This window comes from Abrus precatorius, unplaced genomic scaffold, assembly GCF_003935025.1.
Source record: "Abrus precatorius isolate BTA unplaced genomic scaffold, Abrus_2018 Scaffold6, whole genome shotgun sequence".
Taxonomy (NCBI): Eukaryota; Viridiplantae; Streptophyta; class Magnoliopsida; order Fabales; family Fabaceae; genus Abrus; species Abrus precatorius.
The window spans coordinates 7,334,012-7,351,507 of record NW_020874406.1 but is presented as its reverse complement, the minus strand read 5'-3'; the positions used below and the strand labels follow the sequence as shown (position 1 = coordinate 7,351,507).

Sequence of the window (17,496 nt, the reverse complement as noted above, 5' to 3'; positions counted from 1 at the left end):
TTTGATTACGTCTTATTTCTATTCAAAGACTTAACTATTCTTTAAATTGTTTAAATATAATAAATTATTATTAAATAAATTTATTATTTAAAAAGTGTAATTTTGTATAAATATTTTTAATTTTTAATAGAATATAATTTCTGTTTATTATAATTATAAATAAATAAAATTATAACATAATATATTAATTTAATAATAACAGAATTAAAAATATAAAAAATATATTATTAAATAACTATTATTTAAATATATTTTGACAACTATTTTAAATTTTATATATATATATATATATTTATACAGGTCAGCCTTAACAGACTTTATAAATAGCTCAAGCCTGACTTATTTACTTAAGCAGGTCTTAAAAAAAGTTTAAACTTAGTTTGTTTATTAAAAAGATCAGACAAGTCAGGCCTAAACCAGGTTAAACCACAGACCCCTGTCAAGCGGCCTGACCTATTTCCATCTCTAGTAACAAAACATATTCGCTTCCAAGAGTATTGATGTCTTTAGCAATTAAAAAGATGTTTTTAGCAACATATGCTAATAAGCATCAGAACAAATTACAAAACAATAAAAAAAATTCAAGGTTGCTAAATAGTAGGATTTTTATTAAAGATCTGAACAAATAATGGAGAAAGCATGCATGTAAAAGGAACATAGTTTATAATTTAAAAAAGTTTGGATTCTTTCAAAACAAGTTTAGCAAAACTTCACCCAATAAAATAAAAGTTTAAATATGCTTTTAAGTCCCTATTAGCAATTTTTTTATTTTAGTTCCTTTGGACAAATTTTATTGATTTTGGTCCCTACATTTTATAGAATCAGTTCCTACTCTTTTAAGTCTCCATGCAAGAAGACATTTTTTCCATCAAACTAGTGCAAGCTCCAACCAAAATGTTACTAATGAAAGAGTAGTTTTTACAGTATTCAGGTTTGCCAATAATGGAAATGTCTCCTCATAGTCAATTCTATAAGTCTGAATGTAACCTTTCAAGTGGCAGCGCGTGGTGGCTTTGTTTGGGACAAACAACTGGGGTTTGGCTGGTTTTGACCTTGCGCTCCGAATGGTGTGGTCACCAGAGTTGATTGGTGGTCCAGCAGCAGCAATAGTGATGACGTTGATGGCGACAGCAGCAAAGGTTTGACTGCCTAAGCACAATGAAGGTACAGACATATGTTGTAATGAAGACCGCTGCTAGGGTTTGAGTGTTGTGATGAAGGTGACTAGGGTTTTGGTGTTGTGATGAAGGTGGCTAACGTTTGGTGAGCAGAAGTAAAGACCTCAAGATCGGAGTCTTTTATACCAACTTGTGAATTCTAAAATTGAATCTTGTCCGAATACATTACAATTTACATGTATATATAGGAGTCAAATCCTAAAATTTATGAGAAAATATCCTAGATATCTTAGAGTATCTCTTAATAATCATAAAGATAATAGAAAATAATGACAGTGATAATGACAATAAATAGTAGTATACTAGTATTTATAATATATTCTCAACAAATTTCAAATATAGCTTCAAGCTAAAACCCCTGAAGCCTCGACAAAATTGGATGATCAAGTCAATATATATATATATGTATGTATGTTAGAAGAATCATATGGAGCTGTTTAATGCGTCATATAGATCTAAAGGAATCTTGTGTCTGAATTACAAATGCTGTTGGCTGTTTATTTCACTTATAAATCTATTATACTTTAAAAGGGCAACATAATTGAGCTTAGGCAGTTTCTTCCTTATATGGTCAACACTCAACAGTACTCAACACTTCCAAGTTCCAAGCCACCCAAAGAAATGATTGTAAAAAAAATTTTATCTTAGTAAGAAGCAAATGTCAAGGAGTGAGCCTCATGCACTAAATCGCCCTTTTTAGTTTTTCGGTTTGTCAAAAGTATCCTCTGAAGGAAGCAACCCTATTTGAGACATGCCCAAATACTAAATGTGGGTGCCTCTCCCATTAGGTATTAAACCAGGGTTCATAACTTTCTGAGGGACTACCCCTCTCTGCTAGAACCAAGTTATCGAACCTCTATTTGTAACTACTCACTTAGCCACCCTTTTATCAACAAATATTCTGCTGTCACTAATTCAAGTCAGAGAAAAAATTAACTGCAAAAATTGATTCAACAACAATGCCAAATTACAAGAATTGAGTAGATGACAACCTCAAACCATTTATCCAGAACCTTCATGGTTGGAGAGAGTAATAATTCCACAAAGTCCCTGGACAAGTATAAAAACTAGATATTTAAGTCAAGATCTATTGTTCTGAAGACGGAATTGCAATCCCAAAAACTTTAAAGTTGAAACCGACATGCAGAGAGTAAATCTTACACCATGCCCTTCTGCCCCAAGGAGAGCATATGTCGCAGACACAGAGCTCAAAACTTTGACTTCGGCAATTTATGCCTTAGCAAGTCAACTGTTGAAGCACTTCCATGCACAGCTTCAGGAGTTGGTGAATCCAAAAGAAAATCCATGAATTTACAGAATTTTTGGAGCTGAGAGCTTCATATCTACAAACACAAGAAAGAGACAAAAATGTTCACATAAATTAGAACACATGAACAATTATTTTAAATTGAAACACCATTATAACAGTTTGGTTGCAAATTAAAATAATGGATTTCAAGATTCTGAAACAGAGAATCAAATGCCTAAAGCAAATTTTGGCACCTTACAAAGGCATAATTGCTGAGACGAGGCTGTCAACTCAAATGCATATTTGACAAGGTCATAGAATAAGAATGATCACCAAATGAATTTTGTTCACTTCTTTTCAATTTTCGAAAACTTAACCGTATGCTTTTTTTATTTCCAGCATCTCCTCTTTTCCCAACCAAAACAATTGGCAGCAAAAGTCTTTAAAAAATTAAAATGTTTAGAGACACCCCTTTTCAGTTTTTCAACCATAATCTGTTTAAGCTCAACATTATAGATTAGACTGGTATCAACTTCCAGAGCATTAGCACACTCAAAAGAACTGAATCTTTTTCCAGTTTCGTGCAATTTTTTTTCATAAAAAAGACAACCAAAATTTTAAATTTGGACTGTAATAATAATAACAACAATAACAGTAATAAATTTAATTTTAATACAAGTGTAATTTTTACATTATCTACCAATTAGATAACACCTTACATTATAATAATATTAACAACACTCTTATTTCCACACCCACTTTTTGTTACATCCATTCTCCATCCCCTCTTCCTTTCTATCTCTCTCTCTCTTCTTCAATCACATCACATAATCCAAGTGAAATTTACAGATACAGCCCAATGATATTCCTTTATTGAAGACAGACTACAAATGAATCACGGCAACTCCTCCCTGTAGTTTTTATATATTCTCTGCATTCCCTTTTCTTCTATATCTACAACCCCTCCTCCAACTCTAACCAACCTCTTCTCCTTAAACAATAAAAAAATTTGAAGCAAAAAATGATAATAAAGAAAATACTGCTTTCAATTTCAAAAGTCAAAGGTTTTTTTATGTTCCCTGATATCAAACTTCCAATGAAACACAAGTCTTTATAGGCTTTAGCTTCAATCCCATGCTTTCAGGAGAAAGGAGTTCTGGAGAGATGCAAGATGGAATAAGTGGGCTCCTTGGACTGTCACTGAATTGACATGGCCTATACAACCCATACCGCATGAAAAAGAACTCCACAGGTATCAGCATTGCATGCGGCCGTTCCTCTGTAACCATTGATCCACAAGCCCACCTGCAAAATAAAAACCCACTCAAACCTATTTTTGGTATGCTTATCCATCTCCTATCATCTATTATTAGGTCTACGTTCTTGATATATTCACACATGCATATGCTTACTACATCCTTACACACAGCTCAACAAAGGCACTAAATCTCCTATCAAGTTTTGAAGTCATGTATAGAGCCTCCGAATGGAAAGAAGAACACCAACAAAAATAAGTGTACAAAATTTAAATTTTTTTAATCCTTCTGTAATATCAGGTCCCCAAAACAAAGTTGTAGCCCATAAATTTTCCAATTCAAGATTAGTATTGCACTATTGCAACATATATAGAACTAATTCAAGATTAGTATTACTGATTAATTGCTTCAAGAAACTGCAAGACATTTGTTCCCTTTCTTCCATCGAGCAGCTGCAAAAGAAACATGACAAAACCAACACAAAGCAAGATGAATACAACAAGCAAGGAAAGAGTGATAAAAGGGAAAAGCAATCACATTCCATCTATAGAGCAGTACAGGGCAAAGAAACTAAATTGTTGTAGCACTGACTTTTCTGCATGCTTGAACTATCTCTCTATTTGAAACCTCAACATTGCCACAGACTTCCTGTTAATGTTGACTAAGCAAAATCAACATATGAAATAACATAAGGAATATGCTAGTGATAAGAGCCTCGCATTACAATACCATGCTAAAGTATCTCTGAAGCAAACATTCCTTCAGCAATCCACACATGCCATAGAAATATAACAAATTTGACATCACCTACACATTACAAGTGGTTCTGGCCTAAACCACTAAGCCTTGGAAGTTAGAAGAAAGTTGAAGAATAGTTGAGTCATACTCTCCATCAAATTCAGTTATTCTAAACTCAGAAACTGTGAGGAATTCAATACAAGTAAATGCATTGTTTGCCTGTAAATAAAAGCCACTAATTCTTGAATTCTCGCTTCTGTCAGGAATAAAACATCAATTCTCTGCTGTTCTGAAATCAAACTTTACAGATATCTAGTCACAATCAAGTCAGAGTCATGTTTATTCATGTATGAATACTTGGTTCAATTTGCTATGAGAAGATACAATTGAAGGTACAATTCACAGTGCGAAATTGCCATGAAAAGAAGGGCACAGTTTATAGACTTCGAAGCCAGGTTTTGGTGTTGTTTGTGCAGAAGTAGATATTTCATTGAAATTAATATTCCCACACAATTTTATACAGGGCAAATAACCCTTTTAATAAAAAAAATTACCAGAAATTCAGAAATATAAACTGAAAATGCAGAAGCAGACATGTTGAAACTTCAAGATATGCAATGGGAAACTTCAATAATGAACCTCAAAAGAAACAGACATAAAATTATAGTCTCATATTTACCAAAGGAACTCAAAAAAATTTTCATTTTATTGGTCATAGATAGTACATAGAAGATACAAAAAACACCAATTGGTTATATCAATTTCTTTCTAAGATCTTCTCCAAACATAAGTTAGGAAAATGAAAACTATCCTTGCTAAATTTACTCACCAAAGAACTGATTATGCTTTCTTTGAGTCTATATCCTATTCTGAACATTAAATCTAAAACAACCAAAACATCATCCAACCTATCTTCTTGTGATAGACTGTTAATCAGGTACTCAAAAGTCTGCTCCTGGGGTTTAAGCTTCCAACTCAGCATGTTTTGCAGCCATTCCATTCCTTGTGTGGAATTTCCTTCTTTGCATAAAGCGGTTATAATATAATCATGGGTACTAGCCGGTGGTTCCAAATGCCTATCATGCATATCTTTCCACAACCTTATTGCACCCTGTGTATCTCCAACTTCACAAAATTTTTTTATAAGAGGAGTAAAAGAGAAAACTGATGGCTCTAAACCCTGTGCCAGAAGTTCATCAAATAGTGTTGTAGCCTTCACTAGCTCCCCTTTCTCACAAAGGCCTTTAATTAGAGAGTTGTACACAATCACATCACGAACAATGCCCTTTTGAGGCATTTCCTCAAAAAAGTTCAGTGCTTCATCTGTCCTTCCATGCAAACACAAACCTGAAATCATTGTGCTACAGCTAACAGCAGTTTCTGCATAACCCCTACCACACATATCCTGTAAGAGCTTCCTTGCTTTGACAAGATCACCAATCTTACAATACCCATGTATCATTGCATTATAGGTGTATTCATTTGGCAAAAATCCTTTTTTTTTCATCTCAAACCACAGCTTCCTGGCCTCACCAAGCCATCCCATGTCACATAGACCTTTGATCACTGTTGTGTACATAACCCTGTCTGGGAAATATCCTCTCTCCATGAGATCGTTAAAAACCCGGAAACCCTCGGAATTTTTCCTCTTCAAGAGTCCATTTACGACTTCTTGATAAGTAAAGATATCTGGATTACAATTTTTGGCAATCATAACATGAAGGATCTCAGATACTCTAGCATACTGTCTCTCCTTACAAAATCCAGCTATAAGTTTATTGAAAACAATATTGTCAGGATGTAAGCCCTTTTCCAGTAGCTCCCTAAGAAGTTCATACCCTTTGGAGACTTTGTTCTCTGCACAGAATGCCATTATCAGATATCCAACAGTTTCAACACTAATGCTATCTACAGCACCAGATTCCATCATCTGTTCATACAACGTCCAAACCAGATCAGTCCTCCTAACCTTCAAACAACCCAACAGGGACGCATTCCAAGTTTCCACTGATGGGCAAATCCCAACCTTTTTCAACACGTCAAGCGCATCTTCAACCATCCCAGCACTGCTGAGACATTGAATGTAGCATTCCAAAGAATCAGGCTCAGGAATAAAACCCGGGCAATCAAGCAAGGATTTTGCTACTTTGCAGGCCCGAGCATCCACAAGCTCACGGAACAGCGCATTGCAAGAAGATTGGTCGGGTGAGAAACCACAACGAGAACATAGCCAGTGAAAGAAACGAAGGGAGAGGAAGGCATTGCTCTGGTGGTTAAGATAAAGGAGGAAGAAAGAAGGGTCAGAAAAATTGAAAGATGGGAATAGGGAAAGAAGGGTGTCCTCCCAACGTGGCTTTGTTCGAGTAATCCTGCATATTTCACGGGTAAAGTCGCAAACTTTGGCATCTAGGTTTATGGTAGGATGACCCTCCTGTTTGATCTCTGAGGTGAGGTTTCGGAATTGCGCAAGGCTTTGGCGGAGGAAAGTTCCAAAAGAATACAAACGAGTCCCTCTCATCATTGCCATGGTCAACAAACAATGAGTATCACAAGAAACAACGATCAAATAAAGAACCTTGGCGGAGCTTTTGGTCCAGCGCCTGGGGCTTCCATAGACCTACCACTTTAATAGACAACAAATTATGATTAAATTAAAATGACGCACATTAATAAGGGTATATCATTCCATCATCTTTCACGAATAGTTATCGTTGTACCATGACTACAATATGAGAAAGCAATTGGAACATTCTGGAGATAGAGATAAACATGCACGTACACGCACGGGAATGAATATAAAGCACCGAGATTCTGAGGCATGAAAATGGATATGTGACCAAAAAAAATTGCATCGAATTGAAAACGAAAAGACTAGTGCATTCAGAGAAGGAAACTATGGCACCTTGGGAGAGAGAAGTGCGACAGGCACGTGTGTAGGGTTTGGAGAAATGAATGGCACGTGCCCGACAAGAGCAAGGGAACGGCGACAGAAATAAGGTGACAAAGGTCGAAGGTTTGTTAGTGACGATGTTTATTAGTTCTGTTCGGAGGGATTAAAGTTGTTATTTAATTTTTTATTATTTTATATAATTTTGTAATACTTTTAAAAATATTTGCTTTTATATTTATAAATTTATTTTAACTTTTTTATTTTTAAACTTTTAATTTATTTTTAAAAATTTTATCTTTTAAATTTATGGTTATTAATATATTAATTATTGATATTTAATTAAAATTAATATTATATAATAAAATTAATAGTTTAAAATAAATTATATCTTAAAGTTATTTAATTTTATTAAATTTTTATAATTTTAATATATATTATTCGTAGTTATAATGTTAAGTCAAAATAATTTTCAAGTTATTATTTAAATTAAAGAATAAGATGAAAGTTCTTTTATAAAATCAAGAGTATATTAGCAACATATTTTATGTAACATTTTTTTTTATTTTTAAATTAATTTTTTTCTCTTAATTTTTTTTAATTCTCAAAAAATTTTAATTAATATTAAAAAGTGTGTTGCTAATATTTTTTATAAATTAAAAAATAAACTTAAATTTTTTTTAAAATTTTAATCTCACATACTATATAAATTTATAATATTATTGTTATATGTATTATATAATTTTTGGTAATTTTATTAATATGCATGTATATTATTTTTATTTATTTTAAGAGTTTAATTTTTATGTTTAGGAATATAAATTTGAGTTTTGTTAAAGACCGCGACATTCATAAATTGACAATTTTTATAAAAAATATATATATTTATTATATTAAAGCTATAAAAATATAATAGAATTAATTTATTGACCATGTGATACACGGAATATATATATATATATATATATATATAATATAACAATAAATAAATAATAATAATAATAATAGTTTTACATAGTTCATTAATTTAAGATAAACATGATAAAATTATATTTAGTAAATAAGACTTATATATAATTGTTATTAAAAAAACAGATATAATTTTTTAAGGATTTTATGAATCTAATAGAAAGTCACATTTTAAATATCAATTATATATTTGACGTTTATTTATAAGATCTTTAATTAAAGTTTTGAGCAATAGATAAGAATAACTACTCTCTTAATATAAATTATAAAAACCTCTTTATAAATTATAATATAAATTATAAAAACCTCTTTATAAATTATATTAGAAGTATCTTTAGTCAATTTCGATTTGTAACTCTTGATATTGCAACTTAAAGTTGGTCATATAAGAAAATTAATTTTAGAATATAAATTCTAACATGTTTTAAAGATTATCCTTGATTACTATTTATGGTCATTGCAAAAGAAAATAAAAAATTGCTTCCTTTAAAACTTGTAAGGAATTCTGGAATTTGAATGTGTTAATGATAATGCAAGAATAAAATTTTGTTTCCAAACATTACTTCTAGATGTTACTTCTGCTTCAAGTACATAAAAGTCCATATAAATTTCACTAAACTATACCGTTACAAATGTCTAAAGATTGATTTATATTTCTCAAAATATAATGGAAACACCATTTTCAATTTTAAATTCAATTTCTCAAAAGTATGCATATTATTTTTTATTTTGTTTTAAGAGTTTAATTTTTCTGTAATTTTAAGATAAAAAAATTAAGTTTTGTTAAAGATTGAGTTTAAGCATTCATAAAGAGAAAAATTTTATAAAAAAATTATATATTTATCATATCAAAGTTATAAAAATATAATAAATATTTCTCTTTTTAATAAAATCTTATTATTACTAGGTGTTTATTTTCAATCCTTATATTTTTTTAAAAAAAATTATACTTTTATTGTATTTAAATTAAATTCTTATTTTAATTAAATATTAAGGTTAAAATATAAAAAAAATAGAATAAACAAAACAAAATACAATTGTATGTCATACAATTTTTTGTAATTTTTTAAATAATTTTAATGTAAATTTAGAGATCTTTACAAATATTTGCATGAATTTGAGAAATAATGACGAGAGAAAATTTACTCCTATTGTGTAAGACATATACTTCATGATCTATACGATAGTGTTAAATCGTAAGTTGAGACATATGATGACATTATTTGAAGATTTATTTTCTTAAACATAATCCCACGAGATACAATAGTCTCTTCTTGATAAAATTAGGAACAGAACTAGCAAGACGAAGATGAGGAGACATGAGAAGCTGAGTGACTAAAATTCATATTTGAAAAGTAATATTTTTTCAAAAAAATATATAAAGGATAACAAACATAGAAATAATGGTTAAAAATCATTACCATAATTATCATAATTAAAGCAAATAATTCTGCCAGCTAAAATAATAATTTAATCAGAATAAATATGATAATTAAATTAATAATAAAATCAAAATAAATAATTGTTCAAAATAATCACTATAATTATTAAAATATAAAATTGAATAAATTCAATCATTAAAGTAAATAATTTTGACAATTAAAGTAATAATAAAAACAACATTTCAAATTTTAAATAATTTGAATTTGAATTTGAATTCCTATTTAAAACAAAATTTGAATTCAGTGATTTATACTAGAATCCGACATTTTGATCCAAATTGACGTCGTGTAGTAGTCTCTTTTCCAAGCTTGTTTACAACTTTAGAGCATATTATCTTAAAAATATACACAATTTATAATAATTCTCACATATTTCAATAGGATTTTGATTAATAGTTTAAAATTAAAACTATTAATAAGAAGAAGAAAAAGAAAAGAAAATTTGTATGGATTACATAAAGTGTGTAAATTTATCGGACATAATGTCTTTTAGACTATGAATCAAGTCAAGACAAATAAAGCATAACATATAATGTATTAGTGAATTAAGACTTCTATAAACTAATACACTTTATCAAATCGTAGAAGCTTATTTATTACATTACACTCCACGTCTTTTTTTTGTCATCTTGTGCCAATATTCTAGAAATTTTTTCTTAATTTCACACAAGCAACCCCTCTTGGCACTTATATAAGCGATTTCATTATATGTATACTACATTTATATATCACCCATAAAAGATATGAAATTTATTGAAAGTAAAGCTTAACCTCTTTTTCCATACAATCTAACACTTCTCACACTATAGGAATGAAAAAGTTATTAACGTTAGTAGAATTAACAATGACTTTTTATTACCCATATGAACTTTCTTTAAAGGATCTTCAATCACAAAGGTTGAGTTTCTATCATTATTAATTTGTTGTTAATTGAAGACTAACTCCCTTCGATGTTTCATAAATAATTTTCTTTCCACTAATTTGACCAAAAGATCATTCAAATTCACTTTTGACCTCACATAATCAATAGATTTGGTTTTATCTTTTAGCAGTTGCTTTATAAGGTTATAATGTCTGGAACATATGTTTATTCTTACATAGTAAGAATTATTTTTTGCAATACTAGTTTGTTTAGTTTATCTTCATGTAATAACATTACCACCATGTGTAAATGTATAACCTCTATTAGATTGTGTCTCAATACAAGAATTACAATAAAGTACATCATTTTTACAACGAAAAATCTATATGCAATACTATTCTCAACATATCCAATAAACATGCAATAAGAAGTTTTAAAACATATTTTTCTTTTTCTAAGATCAAGTAACATAACTTTAGCTAAATACTTTATACTTTTAAATAACTTAAGTTACGCTTATAACCTTCCCATAACTTATAAGGTGTTTTGTCTAAATTCTTGTAAGGAATATTATTCTATATATGACATTCAGATAATGAAGCTTCACCTCAAAGATTTTCAGGAGTAAAAGAACTAATTAGCATGACATTCATCATTTCTTCTTAGTTCACATTTTTCATTTCTATTATTCAATTATATTCCGATGAGTAACAAGGAGTTATTTCATGTATACCCTTTTTTTTTTTTTTACAAAATCATTATTTGAGTTAACTCTTTTAATCTTTTAATTTAATTAATTCTCTACTTCAACTTTATATATTAAGAACATCTCAAAGGCTTCATCTTTACTTTTAATTAAATGTACTTTCGTATATCTAGAAAAATTATTTATAAAAGTTACACGATATTTTTTCACCAATTCTAGTTATGTTTGTTTTAAATCTTCTAGATTTGTGTGAAATAAACTAAGTAATTCATATACGCATTGGACTATTTAGATTGTAAAGTCAATGTATCAAGATGTAATGCAAGATAAATAGTATGGAAGTATGCCACAATGACATGGGAGAATATTAGAGTTTGAGCCTCTCGAATAGTTCTATAAGTGATCTTGACAAAGGACTCTAATTGTGAGTATCTTTTATTCGTACTTACTCGTGAGACATATCATGTTGGTGGAGTTAGTTGTAATGGTTGGAGGTTATATTCCCCACCATTATATATATTTGGCTTACTAGTGAAACTCTCAACAACTATTTGAGAATAGGAATGGTTCCAAGAGTCACATGAGTATGATACATTATTTTAAGCCAAACAAAAAGTTAGTATATGCACAAGTCTCATGCATCATGACTTGCATTAAATTTGAGATTTATGAGGTGTGCGCTTTATGAATGAATAATAAAATTTATTATATAATATTGACTGACTTGATTTTTAAGAAAATCAAAGTTTTATGTCAGTTTATATGTTCTCTTGTTTATTTCTTTCCCTTCTTTTAAATTTTAACTATTTTATAAGCATTTGAAAAGTCTTATCTTTCTTCTTTATTATTATTTTTTTTTTTTGTAAATTTTTTATGTATGTTCAGGAGCACAAATGTACTTGAAGATTGTAACAAGATTCCACCAGCAGGATTGCTATGTTCAAAGACATAATTATATCATTCAGATCATGGTCACATAAGGGGATTCCTATTTATACATAAAATTTTATAAGTTATATACGGTAATGAGAGTCAAAGGACAAGTAATTATTTGATGTTTGATTTTACTGAATTGATAGGATACTAGTTAAGGATTTAACATTTATCCTATGAACTAATGTGGTATGTGACACATTAGATCCTTATAGTACACTGTGTAAAGTAGCATGAGATGCCTTATAACTTATCTTAAGGTTAACTCAATCTCTAGAGCTATCAAAGAAGAAAGTTTGACAAGTTATTTGTAACTTAGAAGTATGTTTGCTTGAACTATGTATACGATAGATTTTGTGAAAATACTTCACTGAGATAAAAATAAGAATTAATTTTAATTATGTGTTGAAAAATATTAAGCATTTTCGTTGTTAAATTCACTAATAACCTCCATGTAATCAAACAAGTAAGCCACCAAATAAGCATACCTTGATATTAATATCTAGAAATTAGGGCATTTAGCATGTGAGACCCCACTTAGAAATATTTAAGCAGTTCACATGCATTTCAATTTAACAAATTGTAACACCCTCAATTGTATTGCTTTTATTTTTGAAAAAATAAGAATTTTGGTGTAAGATTTCTCATTGTAGTAAGATATGTCTCGCTCCAGCAAGATATATCATTCAGAATCAAGCTCTTTGGAGAGTTTTCACTGTAGCACGAGAATCTTCCTGTAGCGAGAAGTAGATAAGGATGACCCAACAATGTAACATCTTAAATTTTTAGTCTTAAACTGTGTATTTTATTTGTACAAAAATAAAATATGAATTTTCGTGTATGACAGGTATTATAAATACAAGTAATTTAAAATATTTTTCTAAATAAAATTATTTACAAAACTTTCCAATAGGACAATATTCGATAAATAAACAGTGAATTTAAATATCATAATAAACCAGATACAATTTTACAAGTATAGGTATTGAACCTGTATTTACATATAACAAATATAATAATTTACAAATTGTTTGTCAAAAAGTGTAGGACCTAAGATAATAATTACACAACCAAAATAGACAAAGTCCTAGAGCAGTCCCAAAATATATCCAAACACTGAAGACCCAGTACTAGTCATCACCATGTCATCTCTCTATCTCTGCTAAGTCCTTGAAATCGAGGTCATCATCTGATTCAAGATAGATATTTCCCGAATCAGCTGCAACCTCAGCTCCTGGTACTCTTCAAAGGTAACTTGGGTCAGCCTTTCAAGATGGTCATAATCATGGTATGTACACAAATAAGTTATGACTACTAGAGTTCTAATCGTATATATATATATATATATATATATATATATATATATATATATATACACACACACATAAGGTATGTTTGATTCTATTATTTACAAGAAAATCAAAAGGGACGCTATAATATAATTTCATCTCCAAAATAATAATATGACTAGGTGTGTCATCCACATGTACAGCCAACTTAAAATGACAAGTTCTCTGATACTCATTAAATACATAATTAAGTCCACATTGTATAGAACTATCTATTAGTCTAATTCTTTCCTGAGGCACTGTCATCTTGGTTTCCTGAAAATTTTAATAAGGATAAGCGTCTATTCTACCATTTACACACCATGTCATAGAAAAATCATAGTTATAGCATAAGAGAAAATATAATCATTCAGCAATCAATTTACAAAATAACAATAGTCATATAATTTCAACATACAAGCTTGTCATAACTCATCCAATTTCTCTCCTTCAAACACGCACTCTCAATGTACTGTGATCACAGACAATAATGTCTTCAGCATTTCTTGAGGTTTTGCTCAACTAGGTAAATAGTCGTCAGTTAGCCCATGTACACAAATGCAACGTATACAATAACGAGCCCTTTAGCAAAAGTATAGTTAGAAGTCTAGTCAAGAAACGATTGTGAGTTTATGTAGTGCATTCGTTCTTAGAAAAAGTGTGTACACATATGCGAATGTCGCTCACTACCCTACATTTTCTCCAAATTTCTCATCGTCTCTAGATTCTATACCTCTAGTGTATCTATGTAACTATTCACACTAGATCCATTCACCACTTTATACTCATTCCATACTCTTTTTCTTATCAAACTTATCACTCAGGTAAGAGATTATGCTTAGTAAAGCACTTCTGGATTAAGTCCAAAACACACACACTACTAGAATATATCACTAACACCTAAATCAGCCAAACATACTTTCACAATAATCCAATATCATTCAATCATAATGATCATACAAATTATAGCGATATGGCGAACGTTCTTTCCAATAGAAGGTTATATGTCTGTCATTCTAGCATCAAAGAGCCTCATTCTAAACGTTCTTTCTCGCTATAACGAGATATCCTACAACTTATACCATTTAAACTCTCTAAAATTCAAATAATTTCACCCGTATAACCAACATATAATGTCATAATAATAAATATAAAAATATGGATGTTACAAACAACCTTCTCACTACAGTGAGAAAGATTTTTGCTGCCAGCTAGTCATTCTCACTATAGCTAAAATAACAGAACAAGGGAAAATTATTATTTAGTTTTCTCGCTATAGCGAGAAATAACTCAGTGTAGTAAGAATGTCGTGGGTTGAGAGGTATTTAAGGGTTTTCATCTTAGAAAACTCGAATTACAATCCAAATTACCATTTCTCCCACTTTCTCTTTGATCTCTCATATCTTTTCTCTCAAAGAAACCTTCTCTAACCCTAAATCTTTTATAGATCTGAACTCGAATATCCAAGTAAGTTTATGGAGCTTAGCTCTTAAATCTCGCTCCTATTTCTCTTATCTCTCTTTTCATAATAGTAGTATACTCTATGATGTTAGAAAGAACTCTAGTTTTTGGGTAGTATCTCTGATCAAAACTTTAAACTTCTCTCTAGATCTCACGAAGAACTTGGTCTTATAGATATATTTCCAGGTAAAGGGAGTTGATCATAAATCTTAAGTTCTATTTTATATTTAGCTTGAAAAACCCAATATACCCTATTTTGAATAGTATATCTGAAGTATTTTCTTGGAAAATATAATGTTAAAATGAATTTTTGGCATAAAAACCTATGCTTTGATTTGAGAATCATCTAAAATGGAATTTTATAATAACAATTATAAACAAACCAAGTTTTAAGAAGTTTTTGTAGAAAAGTTACTCAATGTGTGTGTGCATATATATATATATATATATATATATAGATATTGTAAGTTAGTATTTTTTAATAATATATGTGTTAGATGATGAAAATGTATAAAGTGTTAAACTTTAGGATAAAAGACTTTAATAAGATCAGAAGAGTGTGATCCCCAGCAATATACTTATGAGCTGCACGATTGGTTTGAGTTCGGAGATGTTAAACCTTCGGCACATTGTATTGGATTGTATAATGATACGTTTCTCTATTTTATTAATATATGCTTAAATGGCGTTTTGATTGTCATGAAAAGTTGATGATGCATAATTTATTGATCTAATGTGATTAAACATGTTTTCTTTCAGTATACATATGATGTTAACTAAATTTGGGTAAGCTAAAATTTAGACATGATTCAATGAAATGAATGAGGAAAAAGAGATGAATGAAATTAATATGAATATATGTGAATTGCTGAGAAAATGTAAGAAAGAAAAGGAGTAACTAATACGTGTGATTAGTGTGATTATAATATATATGTTGTAATACACTAACAGGTGAGATTATAACACATATATTATAATAATTGATTAGTGTGATTATAACAATGTATTAGGATAATATTGATTGATGTAAATAGTATAATTTTGGTGCGCCACTGTTGAGTTATCGTATGAATAATTCAGAGATACACTAGGAGTATAGGATTTGAAGTCAATTATAGAAATCTGGGAAGAAGTGAGAGTAGTAAATGTTGTTCACTGATGTGTACACAATTAAAAGTGATATGCATTTACGGACCTCACGTTCATTTCCTGACTAAACTCCTAACTATAATTTTACTATGAAGGCCATGAACGCACACATTGTATCTATGTGTGGTTTGACTAACCAACGACTATCTATGCTAACGTAAGTCTTTCGTAATTAAAAAAAATATGTTGTTAGTGATTTAGGGGCCCGTGAGTACCTCGAATACTATTATTTGAGGACTATTTCAAAATTGAAATGAATAAAGTGACATAAGATCAAGAATTAAATTCATTGTGTTTAATTAAGTGACAAATTATGTGTATGGATGACTCATGTTTGGTTAAAAATGAAATATTTCTATTTTGATGCATGTTGTATTAGAAAATAATTTACGCATTACTTTGATCATAATATAAATGAGAATTTAGTGAGACCGAAAGATGTTCACCCTTACAAAAAATTTCGGGTAAAGAAAAAATAAACGAAGATGAATCCATCCTAATATCATATTCGCATTGGATTGTAAGGGAAAAAAATTGTTTTGTTAGGATTTAATTACATTGAAAGAATGTAATAATGTTAATTAAGTTTTCATTTAGAATTAATATTTTTGATGATAAACCCTATTATAAATAGGGATTTAAGGTGTATATGGAATACTAAGTAGTTAATTGTTTTAAATTTTAATTTATATCTAGCTTTAGTTAGAAATTTAATTTACTAAAAACAGTTTGTTTGTATCATGAAATCGAATTATATATATATATATATATATATATATATATATATAATATAAAATTTTAGCTTCCATTCTAATTATAAATTTAAGTTATGAAACGCATTTTTTCTCTATCATGAATGAGATTTTTATACAGACAAAGTTTTAATAATTTGTTCGATTTTCATTAGTTTATATTCATGTATCTATACAACTTTTCAAAACTATTTAAAACTTACAATTTCCATTACGTATTATTCAAAATTATATATATATTATTAAGAGAAATTATTTGAATTATAGTAAGGATGTTACAGAAATGATCCATGAAAGGGTAATAATACATCAATAACAAATCGCATAACCACATATTTCAATAGAAAAACACCTTGATGAACACATTTTATTAATATTTTACTTATTAGTAGATTTTTAATAATAAAAAAATGGAGTTAAAGAATGTAAATACCATAAAAATGTCAATTCTGTTATTAATTTTAATTTTCTTAATTTAGTTCAATTTACATAAGTTTTATAATTATCTTTTGTAATTTTGAATAATTATGCAAGAATTTTTGGCAATAATCTATGAAATTTGAGCTTTTAGTCTTTTTTTACAGAA

General features: G+C 29.3%; 1 protein-coding gene and 1 pseudogene across 1 annotated transcript; both read right to left on the bottom strand.

Annotated features, from left to right (window-relative positions):
• Positions 1 to 3,396: 3,396 nt before the first annotated feature.
• On the bottom strand, positions 3,397 to 4,487 carry LOC113869399 (annotated as a pseudogene).
• A 620-nt stretch (positions 4,488 to 5,107) lies between these two features.
• On the bottom strand, positions 5,108 to 7,447 carry LOC113869398 (pentatricopeptide repeat-containing protein At5g18950). The gene is made up of 3 exons (XM_027505703.1): positions 7,324 to 7,447; positions 7,139 to 7,232; positions 5,108 to 7,044 (listed from the first exon to the last, which is right to left on the bottom strand). Exon 3 carries the CDS (start codon positions 6,946 to 6,948, stop codon positions 5,179 to 5,181), a length of 1,770 nt encoding a protein of 589 aa, XP_027361504.1. The 5' UTR covers positions 6,949 to 7,044; positions 7,139 to 7,232; positions 7,324 to 7,447; the 3' UTR covers positions 5,108 to 5,178.
• Positions 7,448 to 17,496: the final 10,049 nt, after the last annotated feature.

What these genes read in the sequence shown, in the direction of transcription:
- LOC113869398 (XM_027505703.1), bottom strand. Translation starts at nt 6,948, where the DNA reads ATGGCAATGATGAGAGGGACTCGTTTGTATTCTTTTGGAACTTTCCTC.